Source organism: Typopeltis vanoorti, chromosome 13, assembly GCF_054136105.1.
Source record: "Typopeltis vanoorti isolate ZY-2024b chromosome 13, IOZ_Tvanoo_1.0, whole genome shotgun sequence".
NCBI lineage: Eukaryota > Metazoa > Arthropoda > Arachnida > Uropygi > Thelyphonidae > Typopeltis > Typopeltis vanoorti.
In genome coordinates this window covers 20,590,719-20,616,003 of record NC_143561.1, presented here as the reverse complement: position 1 = coordinate 20,616,003, position 25,285 = coordinate 20,590,719, and the positions used below count along the sequence as shown (strand labels likewise).

Sequence of the window (25,285 nt, the reverse complement as noted above, 5' to 3'; positions counted from 1 at the left end):
TGAAATCTCGAATTCAGGCATGAGTCAGGTATGTGCAACAAAACATGTTTATTGGAACTAATGACAATTACAACTAAAATTGGGTTAAAATACTAAAACTTCCAAATCTCTTACTAGGTTAATATCTCATGCTACGCTAGTTACACAAAGCTAAATCTATCAAAATGCACTCAGATCACAATACTAATCATACAAAACAATAAAACTAAAAGACGATATTACTCTAAATCAATTCTCTTATGCATGCTACTCTTAAAGACATTTTATACAACTTGTTACTATCTGATAAAGGTCATCCACTAAAATACAAATACACATATAATTTCAGTCACATGCAATTATATAGATTCATTCCTGACATTTCTTTGTTCAACAGAATTATGCGATCTCAAATTACGAATTCTTATCAGAGTCCTCTATGGATTGTCCACATAACTTAATCTAACATTAATTTCTATCTCTTTCAAAACATACAGTAAAGGTCTTTACATTACCTAGTTCTTTCCGAAGGTCTGTTAATTGCCACGTGTTGTTCGGGTCATCCTTCGATCGGTTTTCTCGGCGCCTGGCTTATGTCTACGCCGTCCCTTCTACATTTTTCCGGACTCGAACTTATTACTGCCTCGACTGAGGGTTATGTCTGCTCCTTATCGAATGGGACATCCTGCGACTGGCACATTTTCTCCATAGGCCGATGATTCGTGAGCGGCTCATCGTGGGATCTTGTTCAGCATACTCAGAAAGACTGCCCGCTGTCCAACATCATAGGACCCTGGCTCGTCCTTTTTCCGTCCACTGGTCAGGAATCCTCGAGTTGAAGTCAGGAACAAAAAGCCCCACAATATGGCGCGTATTGCCTTGTATTCTCTCTCTTCTTTTTCGCATGACTCTTAATTTTTCTGCCCTCAAGATGATCCTCAATTTCCTTACTGCCGTTAGGTGCTCTTCTAGGGAAGCACGCTTGCGTCATCTTCCGCGTATGCAGTACCCTGCGGCGTTATGGCCGACACGTGCGTTTCAGACAGCTTAATAGGGCAAAATTTAACTACTATTTCCCTTTTTTTCAAAATTTCATAAATCTGATAATTCTCCAGTTTAGTTTTTGACTATAAATATTTCTGATACAATTCATATACTATTACACAATTTCTTATACAACAAATCAGAACTTTCTGCTGGTGAGCAGGTATTATCTAAATTAACTAGAATTCTCATGTTAGATTCTGAATTAATAATTTCTTAAAATTCGTCCATTCAGGATCTAACACCTCTGACCAAAAATATATCTTCAGAAGAACAAATAAATAAATAAATTGTTCCAATCTTGGAAAGATAAAAAATTCACAATAAAAAAATTTCTGGCCAAGATTATTAATTTTTACAATTGGGAGGGGGGGGGGGGAGTTCCTTTTGAATTGTTCCAAGAGGAACATTTTATTTTTGTTCAGAAACATTTCAACCCTTGCTCAGAAGACTAATGATGCATGAAATAGGTGGCCTATTTCATGCATCATTAGAACTTGGACTCCATATGCTTCTTAACCACATTATTCAGTTTCCATGGATGACCCCGAGAACCCCCCCCCCCCTTACAGACACAATCTTCTCCAAGCTGCAAAATCATATTTCCTCTCTTCTGTCTATTTCTCAACAAATTCTCTCTTGATTATCTGCTGCTGTATCCTTTCAGCTGTCAGTCCATCTTCAGAGAACTCATATTTGAAATAGTACTCCAGACTTGGGTCTTTTTCAAGGCCTTGTAAAGTAAGAGTGTAACTTCCTTATTCAAACAAGTTAGTTTTCATCAGTGTTGCAGGTACCTAAGATGATAACGTTTTCACCTTATCGATTTGGATCCTAAACTTTAACTATGTTTACCATCACACCTAGAGCTCTAGCTTTATTGACCAGTTACAGCAAATTACTGTTGACATGATACTTGCTTGCAGTGTCCTCATTCTAAAATGCACGCTCTTACACTTAAACATAAACTGACATTCATAATCTTTGCAGACTGATCTGAACAAACTGATTCTGTGAGCAAAGGAAATGAATGTTGGTTCAATGTTTAGCTATAAGGATATGCATTTTAGAATGAAGATGCTGCATGCAAGTATCATGTTAACAGTAATTTGCTTCAAGTGAAGCTAGAGCCCCTAGAAGTGATGGTAAATTGAGAGGTAAAGTGATGAGATCTATCACTCTCCCTAACTTTTCATCATCATCAAATAATTGAATATTGCTCTCTGGACAAACAAATCTCAATATTAATAATATACAAATTAAATGAAATTTAATTTGTATATTATTAATATTGAGATTTATTAATATGAAATAGTAATATTAATATGAAATAGCCCAAGTACAGAACCTTATTTGTCTGTACTTCTGTTTAACTCATGTTTTTGCAAAAGACCAACTTTCAATTCTTGCTCTATACTTTTACTTACAACTATACTTACAACAAAATTACACACAACAGAATTAAATCTGAGAGTAGTCTGAAAAGTACTCGGCCTCGACCATAGATGGCAACACTATCGGCAAGATTTTTTTTTCTTTCTAAGTTGGTACATCTGTCATAAGCATCCATGTGAAATTGCAAGTCATTCTATCAAGTAGTTTGTTTTATACAGCAGTCTGAAGCAAAAGTGTTGTCTGTATCCCTTGAAATGGATACAATTGAGTATTGTGCAGTTATAAAATTTTTTCTAAAAGAAGGTTTAACGCCAAAAGAAATTCATAAAAGGGCACTCTTCTCCTTCGTTTTCACAAATTAAGAAATGGGCTGCCGAGTTTAAATGTGGCCATACCAGCCTTGAAGATGATCCACGTGAGGGACGTCCAAAAAGTGTAACAAAACCAGAAATTATTGATCAAGTGCACAATATGGTATTGGATGACTGGCGTCAAAGTGCATGAAATTGCTGAGATTATAGTCATTTCAAAAGAATGTGTAGGATATATTTTGCATGAAGAATTGCAAATGAAAAAGCTTTGCACAAGATGGGTGCTGCGCTTGCTCACAGCAGATCAAAAACGCACTCACATGAAAATCTCTGAACACTGCTTGGAGTGTTTTAACAAGAATAAAACTGATTTTGTGCATCAATTTATTACTATGGATGAGGCTTGGATTCACCATTACACACCAGAATCCAAACAGCAGGCAAAACAGTGGACAGAAGCCAGTTGTTCAGTGCCAAAAAAGACAAAGTCGGTTCCATCAGCAGGAAAGGTCATGGCATCAGTGTTTTGGGATGCTAAAGGCATTTTGTTTATTAATTATCTTTAAAAGGGTAAAACAATGACCAGGGAATATTATTCCGATGTTTTAACCAGACTAGACAAAAAATTCATGAGAAAAGACCTGGTTTGCAGAAGAAAAAATTATCTTTAATCAGGACAATGCACCTGCCCACAAAGGTGTTTTGGCAATGGCAAAATTAAGGGATCTGCACTATGAGTTGTTGGAGAACATCCACCCTATTCCTGGGATTTGGCTCCCTCTGGCTTCTATCTCTTCCCAAAACTAAAACTCTTTCTGCTGGTCAGCGTTTTTCTTCGAATCAAGAGGTGATTGCAGCTGTAGAGGAATATTTTTCAGATTTTACTGAGAACCACTACAGAGACTGGATAATGGTACTGAAGCATCACTGGAATAAATGTATTTGTCTTAAAGGAGATTATGTTGAAAAATAGAAATAATTTTGAAATTATGAATTCGTTTTTTCATTGTTAGGCTGATAACTTTTCAGACCACCCACTTAACTGCTTGAAAAAGTTGATAGCAGAATTAGTATTCAAAAAGACTAATTAGAAAAATAGGAGGAACATAGAAAATATCAACCAGTATACCTGTAAAACAGAGAAAACGTTTCAATTTAGATATAATTTTTTAGCAAAGATGCAAAATTAAATATAGAAATAAGTAACAGAATAAGCATAGTCAGGAACTAGTAAAATAAAATTAGTAAAACTAGTAAAAGCAACTAAACTTAAGCTGTCATATAAGTTATAAGTTAGTATTGATTGGATTAGTTAAAAGTGATAAGATAGTTTCAATTGCAGAGTCATATGAAGCTGTTGGGAGGATTTAGGCATTATTAGCACTTAAGAAAATTTAAGCATAGCTAATATATGTTGAATATGGCCATTTAACTTAAATGGGAGACATATTATTAATGAAACAGGTGTTTGAAACAAAAATAGAAGCCCAGCATGTAGATGATGGATGTGAGTGTGCCATTCAAGTCAAGACAGAAATATGAAGTGAGAATAATGAGAGACAAATGTGGATGAATATGAATCTGGCGATTTGAATTAGAGGATGATGATTGAGAGTGGACAGTAATCATAAGAAACTAGTAATGATCAGTCTGTTATAGTACTGGATCAATTTGTCCAGTTTGTATTGGATTGTCATAGTTTCCTGTACATTCGTTGAGGGTGTACTGGAAACACTGTACCAGGAAATGACATATCAGGCAGTGATTAAATTCAGTGATGTCGCTATTCTTATGTAGTGCCTCTCTAAAATAGAAAAGCTTTTGGTGCATTGTAAAACTAGAAGATAAAACATATGGTTAAATATCATAATAAGATTCAAACTTCCTAGCTTCCTGGACAATAAACTTGAATATCCAATTGTTTTTTGTGGCCCATTGCAGTCCTTGTGCTGTGTTACCTTATACCAGTATTTAAATGATCCAAGATTATTCCAGAAATGTGCACATTTCATAATAGCATTCTCAAATGTATGAATTTATTATGACATGATGAAACCTGAGTCAATTTTGGTTTCATGTACTGTAGGCATATGTTCATTTTGCTTAATTTTTCTATTAAATATGGGCCAATTGAAACCATATTTCAATAAATATCATCCATCTGGAGTATACAAGCAGAGTCTGGAAAGTTCTGGTAAACACCTAGAACAAAAATGATATTAAAGCAATTTGAACACTTGTTTAAAGAAAGTGCTAAGGCCTTACTTCACTGTCTAAACTGAAATCAGTCTTATTTTAATCACACATCATATTTTTTTAAATAGCTAATGAATAATTAATATTGCAATATTTCCTCATTTATATCATTGCATTTTTTTATATTTAACATCATGTAGCTCTTACTTTTTCAAATCAGTCCATTGTTTACATTCTACTTTGTAATTGATTATTGTCGCCATTGATGACCTGTAATATTCAGATTGAAATATATGGCCTTAAGTAAATAGCATTACTGATTCCTTGTGTTTTTCATGTTAATTTGGGAAAAAAAAAATACTAATTAATGATTTTTATTATTACTCTCATCATCATTATTTTAGAATGTCTTCCAACATTGGTATTTGTTTTATTGCCCTAAGATTTCTTCTTTACCCTCTTTCCGTCCACTGCTTGATATCTTTGTAGATCATCTTTCCATCTTGTTCTTTGGCAACCTTTGCTTCTCTATCTTTCTTTCTCTTGTATCTACTCACTACTAAATTTTGTCCATCTTTCATCTGGCAAGCTACTAATATGGCCATCCCATCTCCATATGCTTTACATTATTTCACAATGCCTTCTATTCCAGTCATCTTCCTAAGATTTGACTGCTATAAATGAATGTTTTTACTTTATTATTTTACAGCCAGTATGCGAAACTCTGAGATCGAAAACTACGATCTAAGAGCTTCATGCCAAAGAACTATCGGCGAATCCAAGCGTAAGTGAACACTTGGTAGTACAACACCAAGGCAACTCGAAGCAAAGGTGGAGCAAGCTGAATGTTTTTACTGTTTTAGCTAAAAATGTAATGTTGATTCGGTATTCTCAGAATTAATTTAACCACTTTCTAGTCCTTGATAAAAAAAAAAATTTCATTGAATTATTACTTTCTTTACAGAACAAACTGAATCAGTTTCTTTATTTCACAATAGTAATAATCATATGACGATCGTGATTGGACTTCATGTAGTGGTAGTGTTAACCTTTTCACTGGTAATCTCTAGCACACTTTTGAATTTAAAAAATCTCAACCAAAAAAAAAACTTTCAAAGACAATTGATTTCACTGTCATGCAAAGACATCCATTTTGAATATAATTCAGTTAAAATCGAGCACCTCCCTGTCTTCATATGCTCTCTGAAGGAAGATATTTGTACTTATGCATATAGCAGAAGAAATCTCCAGGCTGATCATTATTTTGACAGGGATAGTAAAAATTGTTAGAAGTGTTGCATGAAATCATCAGGGGCACAACATTCTTTTTGGACAGAGAGAGAGCTACACTCTCTATCCAAAAAGAAACCAAACTTTTCGAATATATAAGAAACCTGTTGTATCTTTTTGTTGTCGAAAGCGGCAACCTTCATTAGTGTTGTGTCAACTATTTATGACATTTGTTTCATTAGAAGCCGAGTTATAGTGCCAAAAGTGAGAGTGTGTTTTGATGAACGGTCGGTCATTACAATACTCATGCCGTACACAACGAATTCTTGCTATCATTCGCTTCAAAACTTCGAGATAAAACTCACCATTGGCCGTTTGGCCAGGCAAATTCTTTGTGGATAATGCCCTTGGATTCGTAGAAACAATCAGCATTGTCTTTACTTTTGACTTCTCCAAGCAACTTTTTTTTTTTTTTTTTTTTTTGGATGCCCATCTTCTGATGGTCTCCACTCGGCACTCTGGTGCTTTATTTCAGACTCATACTCAAAACACCATGTTTCATCACCAGTAACGATCGTTTAAAGGAAGTTTTAAGTCCAATTTTAATGAGGTCCTTGCAGTATTAAATTCGATACATTTTTTGGTCATCGGTCAACTTGTGGGGAACAAATCGCGAATTCAATTTACAAAGGCCAAACTCTCGGTAAAAATGTTGTGCACAGTTGATTTTGGAATCCCCAATCATCTTCAAATCAATCTCACGGACGATTTCAGGTTTTCTTTGGTGATATCACACACTTTTTGGATGTTAACTTCTCTCAGTCCAGTTTTTGGATGGCCCAGCTTTTCGTTGTTTTCAAGCATCTCACTACCTTTGAAATCACTTAAACCACTCGTAAACTTGAGTATGTGATAAGCATTCATCACCGTATGCTTTTTGAAGCATTTGATGCGTTTTGGTAAAACTTTCACCAAGTTTAACACAAAATCAATCGCAGCTCTCTGTTTGAAACTCATTTTCCAACCGTTCGTCAAATTCGACAACAAAAAGATACAACAGGTGGTGCCACTAGTTTCTATTTTTGAAAAGTTCGATTTCTTTTTGAACAGAGGGTGTAGACCAATCAGCCAATAATAAAGCTCCATTATGTCATAGAATACAATAAGAATATGATGAGGCATTGACAAGTAGTTCTGTTGAATGTGTGTGTGTGTCCGCCTTAAAGGGTATAAAAACTACTGTTTTCATTTCCTGCGTGTAACAGTTCTAAATTCACAGGCACTGGGTACTTGTCATGGGACACAAAAGCATTGCTCTGGACTGCAAAGTGTAATAAGAACAACAGAGTTGTGATTGGAGTTAATGTTTGTCGTATGCCTTCTGTTTCAGTAATCCAAAGAGAATTTAATGATTGGATATTATAACAGGATGTTCTGCATCATTAATGTTAATGCCTGTTTTCTTGCTTTACATGTGCACAATAGTAGTAGTAATAGGTAAGGGAATGCTGAACATTGAAGAAATGTCAGTTTGATTCATTCTTCATGTCTTCATTGAATGTACAAGTAGGTAACAGCTCAGTGAATTTTACAATCCCAAGTAATACAGTGAGTTCCATCGGCTGTGGTGATGTATGGTTTTTATTGTGTTTTCCCTTAGACAATTAGTGTTTTGTAGTATACTAGTGTAGATTTTAGTATATTTAGTATTTTATCACATTTTTATTAATATATTTCAATATTTAGTATACATTTATACGGCAAGGAAGGCAACGGGAAACCACCTTGCTCATAATCATCTCTCCCTAGAATGGTAGCATTTAGCTACCCTCCCGCGGCCGTATGGCAGATGGGAACCAGAAGAAGAAGTATACGTTTGAAGTGGCGGCATTTCAAATGGCAAGAAACATAATGCTAAAAAAAGTCCAACTACAACCAACTACAACCTACAACTATAACCTTCTTGTTCGCACCGCAGGCGAGAACAAGAAGGTTAGCCCTTCTAACGAGGTTATTGGGGAGGTTAATGAAAGTGAATTAACCTCCAAAATAGCGAAGTTGAAGCAGATCATCAGAGAGACAATGCGGGAATTGCAAAAAGTCAAGAGGCGTTTAAAGGAACAGAGGGAGAAAAAGAAAATTAAACAGGAACATAAGAAACAACAAAGCAAGGAAACAGGTAAGTCAGGAAATAATGGAAATCAGGTAAGTGCGTTGTTAGTAAAAAGAAAGAAGTTATTTGGTGTGGTGACTCTATAATAACATGCTATAGATGAGCGAGTTATAACATCAAAGTTTTCCTTGAGTGAAAATTAAGAATATAAATGAAGCAATTCAAAAACAGAAAAGAAAAGTAAATGAAATTGTGGTTGTAGTAGGTACGAAAAATTTAACTGGCGATAAGTTCAGTATGAGAGAGGACATGAAAGAGTTGTTGGAAGAGGTGAGAGTGATGAGTGAGAAAGGGCTATAATGGCAAATGATTCGATGCGTAAAAAAGTTATCTAAACAATATGTACAAGGAATGGATGTAAGTTTTTGGATGTGTGGAGTGAGTATGAGGTTGTAGTTGGACTATAAAAAGATGGATATAATTATTGATGGCAGGATTAAAGAATTAGATAAATAACTATGGATAGAATTATAGAGTAGCGGGGAGAAGATAATTTATGTATCAGAGAAATAGGCCTGGTGATAGAACCCTTATTTACTCCTGCATTGGCAGAAAAATTTAAAGTAGTTGGCTTTCTCTCTGGTCAATTACATAGTGATCAACCAGAGGGAAATCTGGCTCTCCAGTTACAGAGGGTGAGGGATGGAACCAAAGGGTGGCATCAATCCTGAGTAGGCCTTGATGTCAGAAAGGTAAAGCAACCACAGGGGTTTTTACAGTCCTTTCCATGGTATCATCCCAAAGGTGGTTGATGTAAGCTTAGAGTTGTGCCATAGATCTAGGTAACTTATTTAGCATTAATGATGTCTGTTGGTTGGAAAGGGCTGGGTTCAAATCTCATCTAGGATGCGAGGAACCTTTAGTACTTTTCAAATGAAAGGTAAGTTAGCCAGTATCATCTGGAGGTGACAGGTTTCCCCTCCTGAAAACTCAAGTTTTTCATCTCACAAAACAGGTAAACTGAACCAGAAAAGCGCACACACCTTTTATAGACATAATATACACTGGCCTTGTAGCCTTAGTTGCTCTGATCATAAATACAAAACAACCAGCCAGTAGATATAGAGTGGCAGAATCCATATTGGTGGTTATATTGATAACAAGTATCATCCAGTGTTGACATGGCCAATCTGTTTATCATAATGGGTGATGCCTTGTTGTTATATAGTGTTCCTCACTGGATACCATTGGAATCTTCCAACATTGTTTAGATAACTTTTTTACTATAACAGAAAGAAGGGTTGCAATAGGTTTGTTGGTCTACCCTTAGCTTGCTATGTTTGCCCAGAAGTCTTCAAATTACAGGCCTCAGAATGATACTCCCAAAATTAAAAAAAATGAAAGTGGATCAGATATGTTGATGTCATTCTCCTCATTTGGCCAGATTCTGAGAAAGAACTTGTTGATTTATATCAGACTTACACAGTTTACATCTTAGAATTAGTTTTATGTTTGAATTAGTAGCGAATAGAATGCTTCCTTGTTTGGGAGGAAGGGAGTTCATTGTCACTTGATTTGTTCTAGAAGAACCTTAAATTCCTAAAGGGTCATTTTTAATTAGGATATCATTAATTTACCAAACATACAGTCATCCATTAGTCAAGAAATAACTTCAGAAATTCTATTGCTATACCTTACCAGTTCTGTCAGTCGCATTTGAAACAGCATAACATAAAAGTTCCCTTATTCTCCTGTAAGCTAAATATCCATAATTAAATTAAAGATGAAAAAAAAAAAAAAATCCATCATTCTATGAGCTACCTCATCTCCCTTAAAGAAATCAGGAACATACAAGATATACTGTGATTGCAAAATTAGTTCGTGGTTATATTGCAGATTTTATATGCAGTTAACAATGTATACCCTGTCGACTGCATATCAAATAAGGATATCACCATAACAGGATAAATATGAATGAAATCTTCGTGGGTGAACATATTGGAGATGTACAAAGAAAGAGAGCACAAAGATCTGACACTCTCCTTTTCTGTTCGAATAAGTATCAGAAATAATAGTGTATTTTATCTTTAACCTGAGGACCTGGCCACAGATTCTACAAAAATAGTGGATATAAGTAAATTGATATTTTTGTCATTGATCTTGTGTAATACAAAAAACAACCACAGAAGCTTGCAAATCATTGCAAGTAATTTTCAAAGCACGTCATAGAAAATAATTTCGTCATTCTGTTCACAACATTTCACCTTCATTTTTGATTCTGCTTCAAATTAAAAGTGAGGTAAAGTTGCAAGTAAAGATGACGACATCATACCTAACATATATAGGTGAGATTTAAGCACAGTTTTCCTACATGAAAAACAATGTTCTATCTCTCAAAGTTAACTGTATGGGAAAGAGTAAGTCTGTTCAGATATCATCTTCTAGTATGAAGTTTTTATTGTTAGGAATCTAAATATTTATTAACAAATTTTGGCTCTTGAGATCTGACTGTGAATTTGAAATACCACACATGGATATGCGAGCATGTGTTTGTGTATTGAAAGTATTTAAGCGCCCCCCCCCCACCCCAAAAAGTGAATAATATGAGTTGTTCACCATTCTGTTTCTTGTATAAAAATGTTCAACAGAATGATAAGCAATATATGCAGAGCTCTCTTTCATGCGAGAAATAGTTAATAATAGTTATGGGTTGCAGGAAGGAACTTATGGAGTTTTGGGAATGATTGATTGTTTGATACCATATCAGTGATGCATCCACAATGTAATCAGGATTGTTTGTACTCCAAGAAACTTGAATTTTTTTTTTTTTCATGCAGAACAAATGCACCTTTGAATACATGCAACTGGAAGACATTACGCATAGATTCTCTAGTTGGCCTGGCACTGACTATAAACAGTCCTCAGCCTCTGTAATATTGTGTTTGTATTATGATGCCCTTTGGTTTGAATCTGGATTTAAATCCTATCTAGAATGCAAAGAACTAAAGGCGAGTTTGCCAGCCTCATATGAAGTGTTTTTCCTTCCAGAAACTCAGATTTCATTCTGTAAACCATGCCATGCAAACCATCCACAGAACACGCTCAATGAACAGGCATAATGCATATCTTTAGATGTTTTTTTTGTAATTCCAAAAAGTCCATCAGGATGCTATATCAAACATAACAATAATTTGTTGTTGTTGCGCTATATCAAACTTGAGTAATATTGTACAATTCATGGTGGCTATTGCAAGAAAAAAATAATAATAATAAATAAAAAGACTGATTGCCAAGGGTAATGCAGCAGTTGATATCCTAAGTGTGCTCATCTTCAAGAATCACTGAATCCTGAAGAGGATGATTATATCATCATTCTCCTCTTCATCATGTCAGCATTCCTGAAAACCATGAATTTGTTGACTCCTAAAGATTCAGATGTGAACAAGCTTGTGTATATTCGCCCATAAAGAGCTATTTGGTCTTCATTTTCATAATAGAATTCTGCATCACAAGTCTCGCATAATGAAATTAAATGGCATTGTCTTTTGGATGCTTTTCCACACTTGAAGAATGAGAAAAAAAAAAAAAAACAGATCTCGTGTAGCAACATGTTGCTATATACAGCACAATACAGTATTCATACCACATGTTTCAGTTATAGAAAACATAAAATGCCTGATGATAACTTGATGCATTATCCCAAAAATTTGACGGTAGTGCCACTGTTTTGACTACAACTGTTGGTCATGATGCCAAAATCTCCTGTGCCACATCTTATATTAAAATTTTAAATAATTCTTTTCATATTACATAGCAGTTGTGCTCCAAACTGTTTTGAATTTTCAAATATTGTAAAGACTCTTTCTGTCTCCAGTTCATTGTAGCAGAGTACTAATAATTAAAGATTTTTTTTTCAATAATAACCCATGATAAGTAAAAGCATGCAAGACTAAAAAATTGTTCCTTGATGGTTTTCACTTTAAAAGTTATTCTTAGTCATTAAATAATTCCTGATGCATATTATCACAAGGTATTTATGCTTAAAAAATATATATGGGAAGGTATATTTTGCTTTTGTGTTTTGTATTTATTTACATATATATATATATATATATATATTTTTTTTTACATATTGTTTTAGGTAGTTAAGCAATGTTGTGCTACTGATGGTGTGGAACCACAGTACATAAAAGAAGAAGTCTTACCTCATTTCTTTAAACATTTCTGGAATCATCGTATGGCTTTGGACAGAAGAAATTATAGACAGGTAGGCATTTTATTATTATTTTTTTTCCTGACCTCCATGAAATTACCCAGGCTACCCAGAATCACAAGACTTGTTGTGGGGACCAACCCTAACCAATACAAATTCTATCTTACCACCTTCTTAGACAGTGCATTCTATGCTTTTACCACTCTCCATGCAAAAACTTCTTACCCACTACTTCCATTTGCAACTTCTAGGATTAACCCCTTGTCCTTGTACCTTCCCCTCATGCTGCCATATGAAAAATCTCTTTAGTGTTAATCCTTCAACAGCTTAAATATCTCAACCTTATCCCCTCCCCATTCGTCTTCTATCTGCCAAAATCTGCAGTCTACATACTTTCAGTCTATTCTCCTAATCAACATTGTACATCCTGACATAATTTATTTTATCCATCTCTGTATCCTCTCTAAGTTTACTTCATCCCTTTAAATGCCAGTGACCAGGTCTGAGCACAGAAATCCAGATGTGATCTAATCAATCTCTTCTCAGCTTCAGATTCCTATCTACAGTCACCTCAATATTCTTTGCTTATTCCAGCATAAGTCCACCAAGTGAGTATGAAGCATCCCGTCTGTAGATCCCAAATTCAGAACCTTACATTTAGTTGCATTAAACTGACATCCCATTCATTTACTCACCTTTCCAGCTTATTCAAATTCAAATCCTCTTGAAGAGCCAAAACATCAGCACTATTTCTAATTACTCTCCCAAGCTTCAGTCATCAGCAAACAAACATTTGAATATCTCCCTGTAATCCAGAGACAATATCTTTGATGTAAAGATGGAACAGTAATGGTCCTAGTACTAATCTTGTGGAACTCGACTTGTAACTTTCTTACTTCCTGATCAATATATACAACTCTTTGATATCTGTGATACCAAGCTACTCACCTGATATCCAAACCCAATATTTTAATCATAATTTTCAAATACTTTTAATAATTTAAATAATAGTTCCTAAAATTTTAAACTTAAAAGCTTGTTGTCATTGTTTTTATAGTACAGTTGCTATATCGCTGTTTTCATAAAATAAAGGAAGAACAAAATAAATTATGTATATTATTGTACCTTAGTAAGGGATCAGTTTCTAAAATTCAGACAAGGCAAATGTAATTACATAAAACAAAAAATAAATAAGAATAAATTTAGAACTTCAAAACAATGCTTAAGGAAGGATACATTGCTGTTTAACAATTAATTTTTCTCTTAAAAAATACTTGGTGTTTTATTTCCATACAGACTTGTAGAAAGTTTTTTTTTCCCACTTTGGTTGAATAAATTAAATTAAACTTCCCAACAAATTATATTGTTTTATCCTTTATCCAAGTATAAACAAACAAAATTTGCACATGAATATTAAGTTATGAATTTAGCATGTGTGGGTAACTGCTGATTTTGTTTTAAAAATTCTTTTTCCTTAAGGTGAAACAACTAATCTCATATAGAATATTTCTTTAAAATCTAAGTCTGAACATACATTATGAAGATTTCAGGTGACATTAATTTAAGCTGATGTAATGTCAGTTTTCCGATATGTACTCTCATGGGGTATACAAGATTCTATGGCAGTATTACACAATTAAGTTTACATTGATTTCCGAAGTGTTAAATAACTTAAAAGTTATTGTACAATTCAGGCTTTTTCTCTCCACCATTCTTGGAAAGAGATTCGTGTGTTATTTGTAGCATTTATTTTTATAAAAGGTACTGTTGCATATGTATTTAATAATGTATACTATTTAATAGTAAGATTAAGTGATTATGTTTTGTGTCCAGCTTGTAGATACAACTGTCGAAATTGCTAACAAAGTGGGAGCAGCTGAAATTATTCATCGAATTGTAGATGATCTTAAGGATGAAAATGAACAATACAGGAAAATGGTAATGGAAACTATAGAGAAAATCATGGCCAATTTGGGTGCAGCTGATATTGATTCTCGTCTGGAAGAACAACTCATTGATGGGATTCTCTATGCCTTTCAGGAACAGACCACTGAGGTAAAATTTTGTGGTTGATATTAATAAAGTATTTTTCTTGTTTGTATTGTTTTCATGAGTTAAAAGTAGCTTCAATATGAGAATATCAGATAATTCATTTTAGGGTTGCAACACTAAGTAATAACTGAAACCAGAACACAGTTTTAAAATCTTCCCCCCCCCCACATTTGACATATATTAATTATAATCATCAAATTCATGATATAGTCGCTCAACAGATGTGCAGGATACTACGAGGATTGTTTGAAAAGTGTGGTAAATTTCCAATAGACGGTGACACAATTCGTTCATTCATACCAAATGTTGGCACGTATCATATTTTTCATGACCCCTGGCAAAATTTTAGCCACGTGTGACGCAGAGTTTTTGTTTGGCAAACATTTAAAATGACCGTGCTCTCATTTTTTATAAAAATGGAGAAAAATGAGTTTTGTGCAGTGATAAACCACTTTTATTTGAAGAAGTGGACAGCTGCGCAGATCAAAGCCAAGTTAGATGCAGTTCAAGGAGACTCTGCACCACCATTAAAGACTATTTATTTTTGGATAAATGAGTTTAGACATGGTCGTAAGTCCATCGAAGATGAAGCGTGCTCCAGACTCCCAACTGAGGTCACTAGAAAGGAAATGATTGACAGAATCATGTATCATTATGGAAGCCTGCCGAGTGAAAGAGCATGAGATTGCTGAGATTGTAGGCATCTCAACTGAATGGGTGTATAATATCCTGCATGAAAAATTGCACATGAAAAAGCTGTGTGCACGATTGTTGACTGTCTATCAAAAATGCATGCAAAAAGACATTTCAGTGCAGTGTTTGGTGATGTTTAATCGTAATTTCCGGGATTTTTTGCATTGATTTGTGACTGTAGGCGAAACCTGGATCCACCACTACACACCTGAGTTCAAGCAGCAGTCAAAACAATGGACAATGCCTGTTGAAAGAGCACCGAAAAAAGTGAAGACCGTTTTGTCAGCTGGGAAGGTGATGGCCACTGTTTTTTGGGATTCAAACGGAATTATCATGATAGTGCTAAATATTGTGTCTGGTCCATTGTTATGTCGTTACTTTTCCTTATATAATTTACTTCGTTTATGAATTTACCTCTCTACAATAACTACAAGACTTACAAAATTTCCCTGACTCTAATATCTGTATCACTTCTTACGTGTTCATTCTAAGGAAAGCAAATTCTATATCTCTACCTGATTCCTAATTTTACTCACATGCTTACCCTGACTGTTAAAGGTTATTCCTTGCTAAAAGAAACGAATCCTCTAATTTCTTTCTGGGACTGTCTCCTCTTCAGATATTGACAAATTTATTTTTTAAAGCTGTGCCAGCCAATATCTTAGAATAGAGAGGACTGTTATTCAGGGAGACTTTTCCATACTTTTGGTGCACATAGGTGAATAAATTTAGTGCTTAAACTCATAAATTAAACGTTTTACTGTGGCAAATAAATTCTGGTTTGCAGTCGTAACCTCTATAACAACATGTTATACCGTTCTTTCAATTTCCCCCCCCCCCCCTATGGTTCAGATTAATGAGTGGTAGTTTTGATTCATATCACAGGCAAAACTCAGGTATAGAAGAAAAAACATATTTATTGGAATCTAAAGACATATACACTTAGACCAATCTCACTTTCAATTAGTTCAATGACATGCTAAATCAAACTGTATCAAGTTGATTAATACTCTAATGCATGAACAATAAATCCTTCTTTTGAGTTAGAGATTAAACACACATAATATACACATTATACACTTCTAATCAATATTCTACCTACTATATTAGTCTTGCACATTAAACCAGTCACAATCATCTATAATCATTCCAGACAATTTGTCTTATGGACATTAGCCACTGCTAAATAATCACTTAAAGTTCTTAAATACTGTCCATACTCGATTATTACACTACAATGATCTTTCCCTTTTACTGACTGGGTAATTATACAACAAAATTTGTACTTTACCATTTCTTGGGGCAGGATCTCCATGTCCATCTGAACTGTCCTTCTTTTTTTGAATTATCTCTCGATACTTCCATAAGCCTGCGTCCACGTGGTGGGTCACTATGGTCACCAGATTAAGCTATGCTCTGCACCTGGCGTTTTTCCCTCATCTATTCTCGATCTGTTTCGGACCATAGTCGTTTCTACTGCCGGTTCTGGTATACGTCCGCAATATTATTCCGTCTGAACTCAGCGAAGGTAGCATATGCTGACATCTCACGCTTTAGTACCGGCAGAAATTCAGACATCGAAGGGAAAGGTGCATCGTCCGATATCGTACTATCACCAAGAAACACCATCTGGAACTTCCAGTCCACGGGAGAAGTCGAATCATCATCCAGCAAAATAGGCGAAAAAAAGCCTTGAGAAAGGCGGTGCAAACCCTTTTTATTCTCCCTTCACTTCCCCCTTTTTAGCACCATCTTACTAGCTACGATAGCGCCCTCTTACTTTTTGTGATCTTTTCCCGCCTGCTACTTTCTTCGTGGGAATTTTGGCACATTGCGAGATCTCTAGCACTGTCTTCCAGGAAACGAATGTGCGTTGCTTTCCGAGATTGCCAATGCCTCAGGCCTGCCCGTGACCATTGGACTATTGTTTACATCTAATTTACCCATTCATTGTATACATGATGCATTCATATAATACTGATTTATACACAAAGTTCTTTACATGGTATTACAATTCTACTAAAAGGAGGTAATTCTATTTCTATTTACAGTTAGTACTTAATTTCTTCTGCTCGAGTAGTTTTTTCTCTCAGCTGATTTTTCTGACTTGTTAAATCCTGAATGAATTGTTTCCTTTTAAAAGTTCTTCATTCGGGATGTAACAATAGACTATTTGGAAAAGGGCAAGACAATAAGGAATCTATTATGCGTCATTGTTGGACTGTTTAAAAGAACTGAAATAAAAATGACCAAGATGGGCACACAAAGAAGTGCTCTTTCATCAAGACAATGCACCATCGCAGTGGCAAAATTGCATGAATTGAGGATCAAATTGGATTCTCCGGACTTGGCTACATGTGACTTCTTGTTCCCAAACTTAAAAATTCAGCTTGGTGGGAAAAAAATTTTCTTCAAACGAGGATGTCATCAACACTATCAATGACTATTTTGCACAATTTGACAAATCCTACTTTTTAGATGGGATTAAAAAATTGGAAATTCGCTGGACCAAATGCGTAGACCTCGATAGAGACTATTGAGAAATAAAGGTGATTTTTTCCAAAAAAAAAAATGTGTTTAACTTATTTTTTTTACCAAACTTTTCAAACGACCCTCTTACTATCTAGAGCCATTTTTTTTTATGTGGTACCCAGCCCCTAAAAGTTTTTGGATGCTTTTGATACATGCAGATCATGAGTGTACTATGGATTTTTTTCCCTCTTTTATATTTTTTTTCCTTTTGTATTTTCACCATATTCCAGATATTCTGCTTCAGAAACCAAACATGGAACTTTTTCAACCCACTTAAGACAATGAAATTCATCTTTCATTTAAAGATATTTGCAAACATCCATGCCAGGATTTGAACCTGCATCCTTTTTTGTTTGAAGAGCACTTTATTGGAATCCTGACAAATTAATCTGTTATTTATCAGTATTTCATTAATGTCACATCTTACATTTTGGTCTTCTAACACACACTATTTGCCATTTTCATTGAAAATTGTGTCTAAATAGCTGAAAGGTTTTGTGTTCTATAGTTTCTCCATTGAGAATGTAGTTATGTTTTTTCATGTTTCTGCCTATTGTTATGTAAATTTGTTACAGCTGTTATTCAATTTAGTTAAAGAATCCTAAAGACTCATGCTGAATTTATTTAGAAATACAACATCATCTACATAAAGATCTGAGTTGACTAGCTCCACTTTTGACATCAGGTTTAATGATGCTTTGCTTCAAAAGAGATCAATATACATGAATAAGAGATATGGTGTACATCCTTGTCTTACATTTGATTTGCCTTTAAACCATGTTCATGTTCCTTGTTCAATTTAACTGTTAACTTATAACTTAAATATAGACTGCATATTGCTATGAATGAATAATGTCCCATTTAACCATAACACATTTTCAATAGTTTTTTCACTTAGCAGCTTTGTATGTCTTTGCAAGATCTACAAAACATAAATAAATCCATGTGTTTAGGTTTTGTAGATCTAAGTGAAAATCTGATCTGTATCTGATACCTCCTATTTGGCCTGAACCCAACTTTTTCTTCTCCACGATTCTATTCCACAATTTTTTCTTATTCTTATCCTCTTCTCATCTCTGTTTTCATACATCTTATCTAGAACACTCAGTATGGCAATTTCTCTGTTTTCATTTCATTTTTTATACATAGGAAATATGAGAGCTATACTTCAAGTATCCAAAATTTGATCTTTTGAGCAAATCTTCTGAAGGATGCAGAGCAATCACTGCAAAATTTTTATACCTCCATAATCGAATATTTTTCGTTGAATATCATCTAGACTAGCAACTGTTACACATTTCAGGTTTCTGATGACTTTTAACTAAAAGTATCTATATGTACTCCAAATTGCATTTTTTATAACTGTTGCATAACTTATCTGTTTTAAGTCTTTCAAAATAATTACTTCATACATCATCATCAAATGGCTCACAGGAACCCTCATTGGGGTATAGAGGATAATAGAATACTACTCCATGAAAAGATTACATCATTACTAACTTCCTATCAACAATTTTCTTCCAAATCAATTTGTTATCTGTCAAGACGCCAACATTATCAGATCTTATATTTCTGTCTTTTAAGATCTTGGTCTTCCTTTAGGTCTTTTTCATGCCAAGCTGGCAGAGAACAATTCTTTTACTAATCTTTCATCTCCAAGTGACCAACCTGACAGAGAACACTTCTTTTGCTAATCTCTCCTCTCTCATTCTGTTTAAGTGACCATACCACCAGAAATTAGCTCTGGTAACACATTCCTGGATGCTAGCAATGTCAAGTTCATTCCTAATATCCTCATTTTTAATATGATATTGCCATTGATGCCATCTGTTCGCACCCTTAATCTTTCTCAGGACTCTTATATTTGTGGTTTCTAGTCTTTGGTCAAGTGTTTTATTTCTAACCCGGCCCTCATATCCATAAGTTAAATCCGGTTTGAACACTGTCTTGTATACAGCTAATTTAGTGTTTTGACTAATTTCTCTTTTATTCCATATACATTTATTCAGTTGACTTCCTATTATACCAGCTTTGTTGATTCTGTTGTCTTTTTCCATATTTAATCTACCATCTTCACTAAAAATTGTGCCTAAGTAACTGAAATGTTTTACTTGTTCTATAGGTTCTCCATTCATGAAGCAGTTGATATTTTCAATGCTTCTGTGTATTTTCATTATCTTGTTATTGCTGATATTCATACCAAGTTTATTGCAACAATTATTCAATTTAGTCAAGGGAATCATGCAGACTTATACTGGATTTATTTAAAAGTATAACATCATTTGCTTCAAGTAAAGAGCTGAGCTTAACATCTCCAGTTTTCATATCAGGTTTAATACCACTTTCCTTAATAATGTGATCCATATAGATACTGAATAACAGAGGGGATAATGTACATCCTTGTCTGACACCAGATTACATATTTTTACTAATGGTGCAGTCAATAAGATTTTAATAATTTAATAATAAACTGGACGCACAAATATAAAAATTTTACAGTGCCTCTGCATTTGTCACATGCACTGTATATGAGATTTTCAGGACTCTTCTGAGTCACCACATTTCAAAGGCTACTATCTGTTGTCTTATCTCTTCTTGAATACCCAGGTCTCACCATCTTCCTGTACTTCCTTCATTCAAACAGCTAACTTACAACTCAAATAAAGACCAAGTATTGCTTGATATAGTGTGGCGTTGACACCGTACAACTGTAGCGTTTTGAATAGCTTCTCTCTTGGCACCTTGTCATATGCCTTTTCCAGATCTACAAAACTTAAATACGGATCTTTGTTATATTCTGATGATTTCTCAACTTTTTCTTGTAAAGTGAAAATGTGATCCTGACAGCCTTTATTTGACCTGAATCAAGCTTGTTCTTCACCAAGGTTCTCTTCTCAATCATTTCTCAAGTATACTTGCATAAATCATACCAGGAACACTCAGTAGGGAAATACCTCTGTAATTCTCATATTGAGTTTTATTTCCCTTTTTATATATGGATACTATGAGAGCTCTACTCCAATCATCTGATATTTGTCTCTCTGTCCAGGCCTTCTGAACTATGCAGTGCAACCACTGTAATTTATACCTCCATACTTGAGCATTTCTGGTCGAATATCATCTACTCCTGCTGCCTTTCTACATTTCAGGCTTTTGATGGCTTTTTCTACTTCAAGTATTGATATGTATTCCTGATCATGCCTGGTCAGTGTTTTTTACCACTGTGCTGTCATCATTGCTTGTTTCATTTAGTAATTTTTCGAAGTAATTATTCCATACTTCAGATCTTTGTTATATTCCCATTATTTCTCACCTTTTTCTTGTAAAGTGAAAATCTGATCCTGACAGCCTTTATTTGGCCTGAATCCACCTAATTGTTCACCATGCTTCTCTTCTACAATCCTTCTCAACCATTTCTCAAGTATACTTGCATAAATCATACCAGGAACACTCAGTAGGGAAATACCTCTTTAATTTCGGTTTTATTTCCCTTTTTTATGTATGGGTACTGTGAGAACTACTCTAGTCATCTGGAATTCGTCCCTCTGTCCAGGTCTTCTGAACTATGTTGTGCAGCCAATGCAAGACTTCTATACCTAAAGACTTGAGCATTTCTGGCCGAAAATCATCTACTCCAGCTGCCTTCCAGACTTTTTGATAAATTGTTCTACTTGAAGTATGAACATGTATTTCTGATTGCATGCCTGTTGAGTGTTTTTCACCACTGTGGTGTCACTGCTTGTTTCATTTAGCAATTTTTCAATGTAATTACTTCATAGATCAAGGATATCTTTTTCTCCAGTTTTATGTCACTTTTGTCATCTCTAATTACTTTTACAGCACTCTTTCCTCCATTTCTGTGCTTTTTAAACAGCCTCCAAAATATTTTGCCGAGTTCCTGATATTTATTTTCTATGTTCTTACCAAAGTCTTCCCATGCGTTTTGTTTAGCTAGTTTTGCACAGTGTTTAGCTATCTTATATTTGTCTCTGTATGCTTTCTTTTTTTCTTTCACTGTATTTTTCACTTCCTGTTTTCAAACTATTTCATTATTTCTTGAATAATGTTTGTGTATTTTAGTCTACAGTTCGCATCTGAGAGCTGCTCATCTTTTATTTGCTTTAAAACTTTCTTACAGGTGAATTTTTTTTTATATATATATATATTTATTATTTTTATGTTGTGTTTTTGTTATTATTTTATTATTATTTATTTTATTTATTTATTATTTTTTGTGCAAGATTTTTTTCCTCGCCTGTACTATTACTGTATTTTTTCATTGTATCTTCATGACTGGTGATGTCAAGATTTAAGTACAGATCAGGAACACATAGTAGGTGGGGATAACTGGCTTGCATAGACAACTCAAAATTCTTCCATATAGGAAGTATCTAGTTAGTTGATAGTGCATACTGATGTACTCACTCTTTCCAAGCATGATTTGGCAAAGAAAGTGGTGTCGAGACCATTTTCTACATGCAAAACCACTATACTGGTGTATTCTTGAATGGTGGAGATACTGGCTCCATTGTTATTGTTACTATGGAGCAATATGATGTCATTGATACCCCCCCATCACATGCGAGAAGGAAGATAATCAGATGTTAAGATTCTATTCTGAAAACTGAGGATCTATTTGACATTTCTTCCAACTATTGAATGTGTGTTTTTGGTGATGCAGCATTATATTCTTTGTCATTACAAACTTGAAGATGATGTTTAGATTAATTTCAGATTTGTTAACTCTAATTTATTGAAATATGTTAAACACTATGGTCTTTTAATAGTTCGAGCTGAGTAATATATATGCAAAGTGGAATTCTAGAGGTCTTACAGTGTGTTATTTAATAAATTCTCAATGTTTTTTTGTTTTTTTTTTAAATCATAAAGTTAAATTGTTCATTTAGTACCATATGCCTATTTATTTATCTTCCCCTTTATATTTAGGATATGGTGATGCTGAATGGATTTGGTACCATCGTCAATGCATTAGGAAAGCGAGTGAAGCCTTACCTTCCACAGATATGTGGTACTATTTTATGGCGATTGAATAATAAATCTGCTAAGGTGAGGCAACAAGCAGCAGATCTTATTTCTCGGATTGCTGTAGTAATGAAAACTTGCCAAGAAGAAAAGCTTATGGGACACTTGGGTGTTGTGCTATATGAATACCTGGGTGAAGAATATCCAGAAGTACTTGGATCAATATTAGGTGCCTTGAAAGCAATTGTAAATGTTATTGGAATGCATAAAATGACACCACCAATTAAAGATCTGCTACCAAGGCTAACACCAATTTTGAAAAACAGGTATGCTTTTATCATAAGTAAAGTTGTATTCAATCTCAATTAATGAAATATAATGTGTTTTTTATGTAGATAAATATTCTTTGCTATGCTATAATTGTTTGAACATTTTTCTTTATCCACTTGCTTTCTCATACATTGTAGAAAAAGGAGTTGCATGACTTACTACTGAACTAACCACTGTTTTATATGTGACTATCATTCATAAAATGTTATAACCGTATAATACATTAGTACCATGACTAGGATATGGACTTCTTTCATTTTTTTAAATTAATCTTAGAAATGTGTGTGTGTGTGTGTGTGTGTGTGTGTGTGTGTGTGTGTGTGTGTGTGTGTGTGTGTGTGTGTGTGTATCATCAAATTCCTGGCGTGTACCCTCAGGGGGTGTATTGTTATGAATAGTACTACAAGAAGAACTTACATCATTACTAACTTCCTATCAATATTTCCTATAGATCAATCTCTTATCTGTCAAGAATCCAATATTATCAAATCTTATATTTGTATTCTAAGACAAATTAAATCTTGGTCTTCCTTTAGGTCTTTTTCCTGCCAACCTTGCAGAGAACACCTGTTTTGTTAATCTTTTCTCTTCCTTTCTATTTAAGTGACCATAGCACCTGAGATTAGCTCTGCTAACCCATTCCTGGATGCTAACAATATCAAGTTCTTTCCTACTATCCTTCTTGTTAATGTGATTTTGCCATTGATGTCATCTGTTCATCCCCCCCCCCCCAATCTTTCTCAAGACATTAATTTCTGTGGTCTTTGGTCAAGTCTTTTATTTCTAACCCAACTCTCAGACACAGAAGTTAAAATTGGTTTTAACACTCTCTTGTATACAGCTAATTTAGTGTTTTCACTAATTTCTATCTTAATCATCATCATCAGTGGTCCTAACAGGCAATTAAGTACCCACGACCTTCCAACAATTCTTGGACTTTACAACCGTAACTCGAGGATAAGGTGGTTAGCCCTGTACCTTCCAGTGTGTCCTATGTCTGTAGCTGGTTTGCCTGTTCTAGAGGATGAAAATCATGAGTTTCTGGGTGAAAAAGCCCACTACCTCCATTGAGACCAGCTAACTCATCTTTTGTCGAAAGAGACAAAGTGTCCTCACGTCATGGACGAGAATCGAACATAGATCTTTCCGACCCATGGGCTTTGTCTGTACTGACACTCAATTTTTCTCTTATTCCATATAAATTTATTCAGTTGACTTCCTACCATACTGGCTTTGTTGATTCTGGTGTCTATTTCCATATTTAATTGACCGTCTTCAGTAAAATTGTGCCTAAGTAGCTGAAATGTTTTTCTTGTTCTATAGGTTCTCCATTCATGAAGCAGTTGATATTTTCAGTGTTTCTGCCTATTTTAATTGTCATTGTATTGCTGATATTCATACCAAGTTTATTGCAACAATTATTCAATTTAGTGAAGGGAATCATGCAGACTTATACTGGATTTATTTAAAAGTATAACATCATCTGCTTCAAGTAAAGAGCTGAGATTAACATCTCCAATTTTGATATGAGGTTTAATACCATTTTCTTTCATAATGTGATCCATATAGATAATGAATAAGAGAGGGGATAATGTACATCCTTGTCTCACACCAGATTTAACATTAAACCATCTTCCTGTACTTCCTTCAATTCTAACTGCTTACTTACAACTCAAATGAAGACTAAGTATTGCTTGATGTAATGCCCCATTGACACCAATACAACTGTAGTGTTTTGAATAGCTTCTCTCTTTGCATCCTGTCATATGCCTTTTCCATATCTACAAAACTTAAATACAGCACCATCATCAAATTCCTGATATGTACCCACAAGGGATATACAGGATATGATAGTACTACATGAAAAATTTACATCATTACTAACTTCCTATCTACAATTTTCCTCCAAATCAGTCTGTTACCTGTCAAAACGCCAATATTATCAGATCTTATATTTCTGTCTTCTAAGGCACTTTATACTGTATCAATCTACCTATATCTTGGTCTTCCTCTGGTTTTTTTCCTGCTAACCTGGCAAAGAACACTTCTTTTGCTAATCTTTCCTTGCCCATTCTATTTAAGTGACCATACCACCTGAGATTAGCTCTGCTAATGCATTCCTGGATGCTGACAATGTTAAGTTCTTTCCTAATATACTCGTTTTTAATATGATATTGCCATTGATGCCATCTGTTCATGACCCTAATCTTTCTA

At 34.6% G+C, this 25,285-nt stretch overlaps 1 protein-coding gene across 2 annotated transcripts in view; it reads left to right on the top strand.

Moving 5' to 3' along the window:
- The window catches only part of Sf3b1 (splicing factor 3b subunit 1), a 329,390-nt gene that overhangs the window by 260,644 nt on the left and 43,461 nt on the right, over window positions 1-25,285 (top strand). For both annotated transcript variants that reach the window (XM_090402705.1, XM_090402706.1), the window contains 3 exons: window positions 12,410-12,535; window positions 14,315-14,536; window positions 22,706-23,067. In XM_090402705.1, the coding sequence (XP_090258831.1) occupies window positions 12,410-12,535; window positions 14,315-14,536; window positions 22,706-23,067 (710 nt within the window). The remainder of the gene's footprint in view (window positions 1-12,409; window positions 12,536-14,314; window positions 14,537-22,705; window positions 23,068-25,285) is intronic.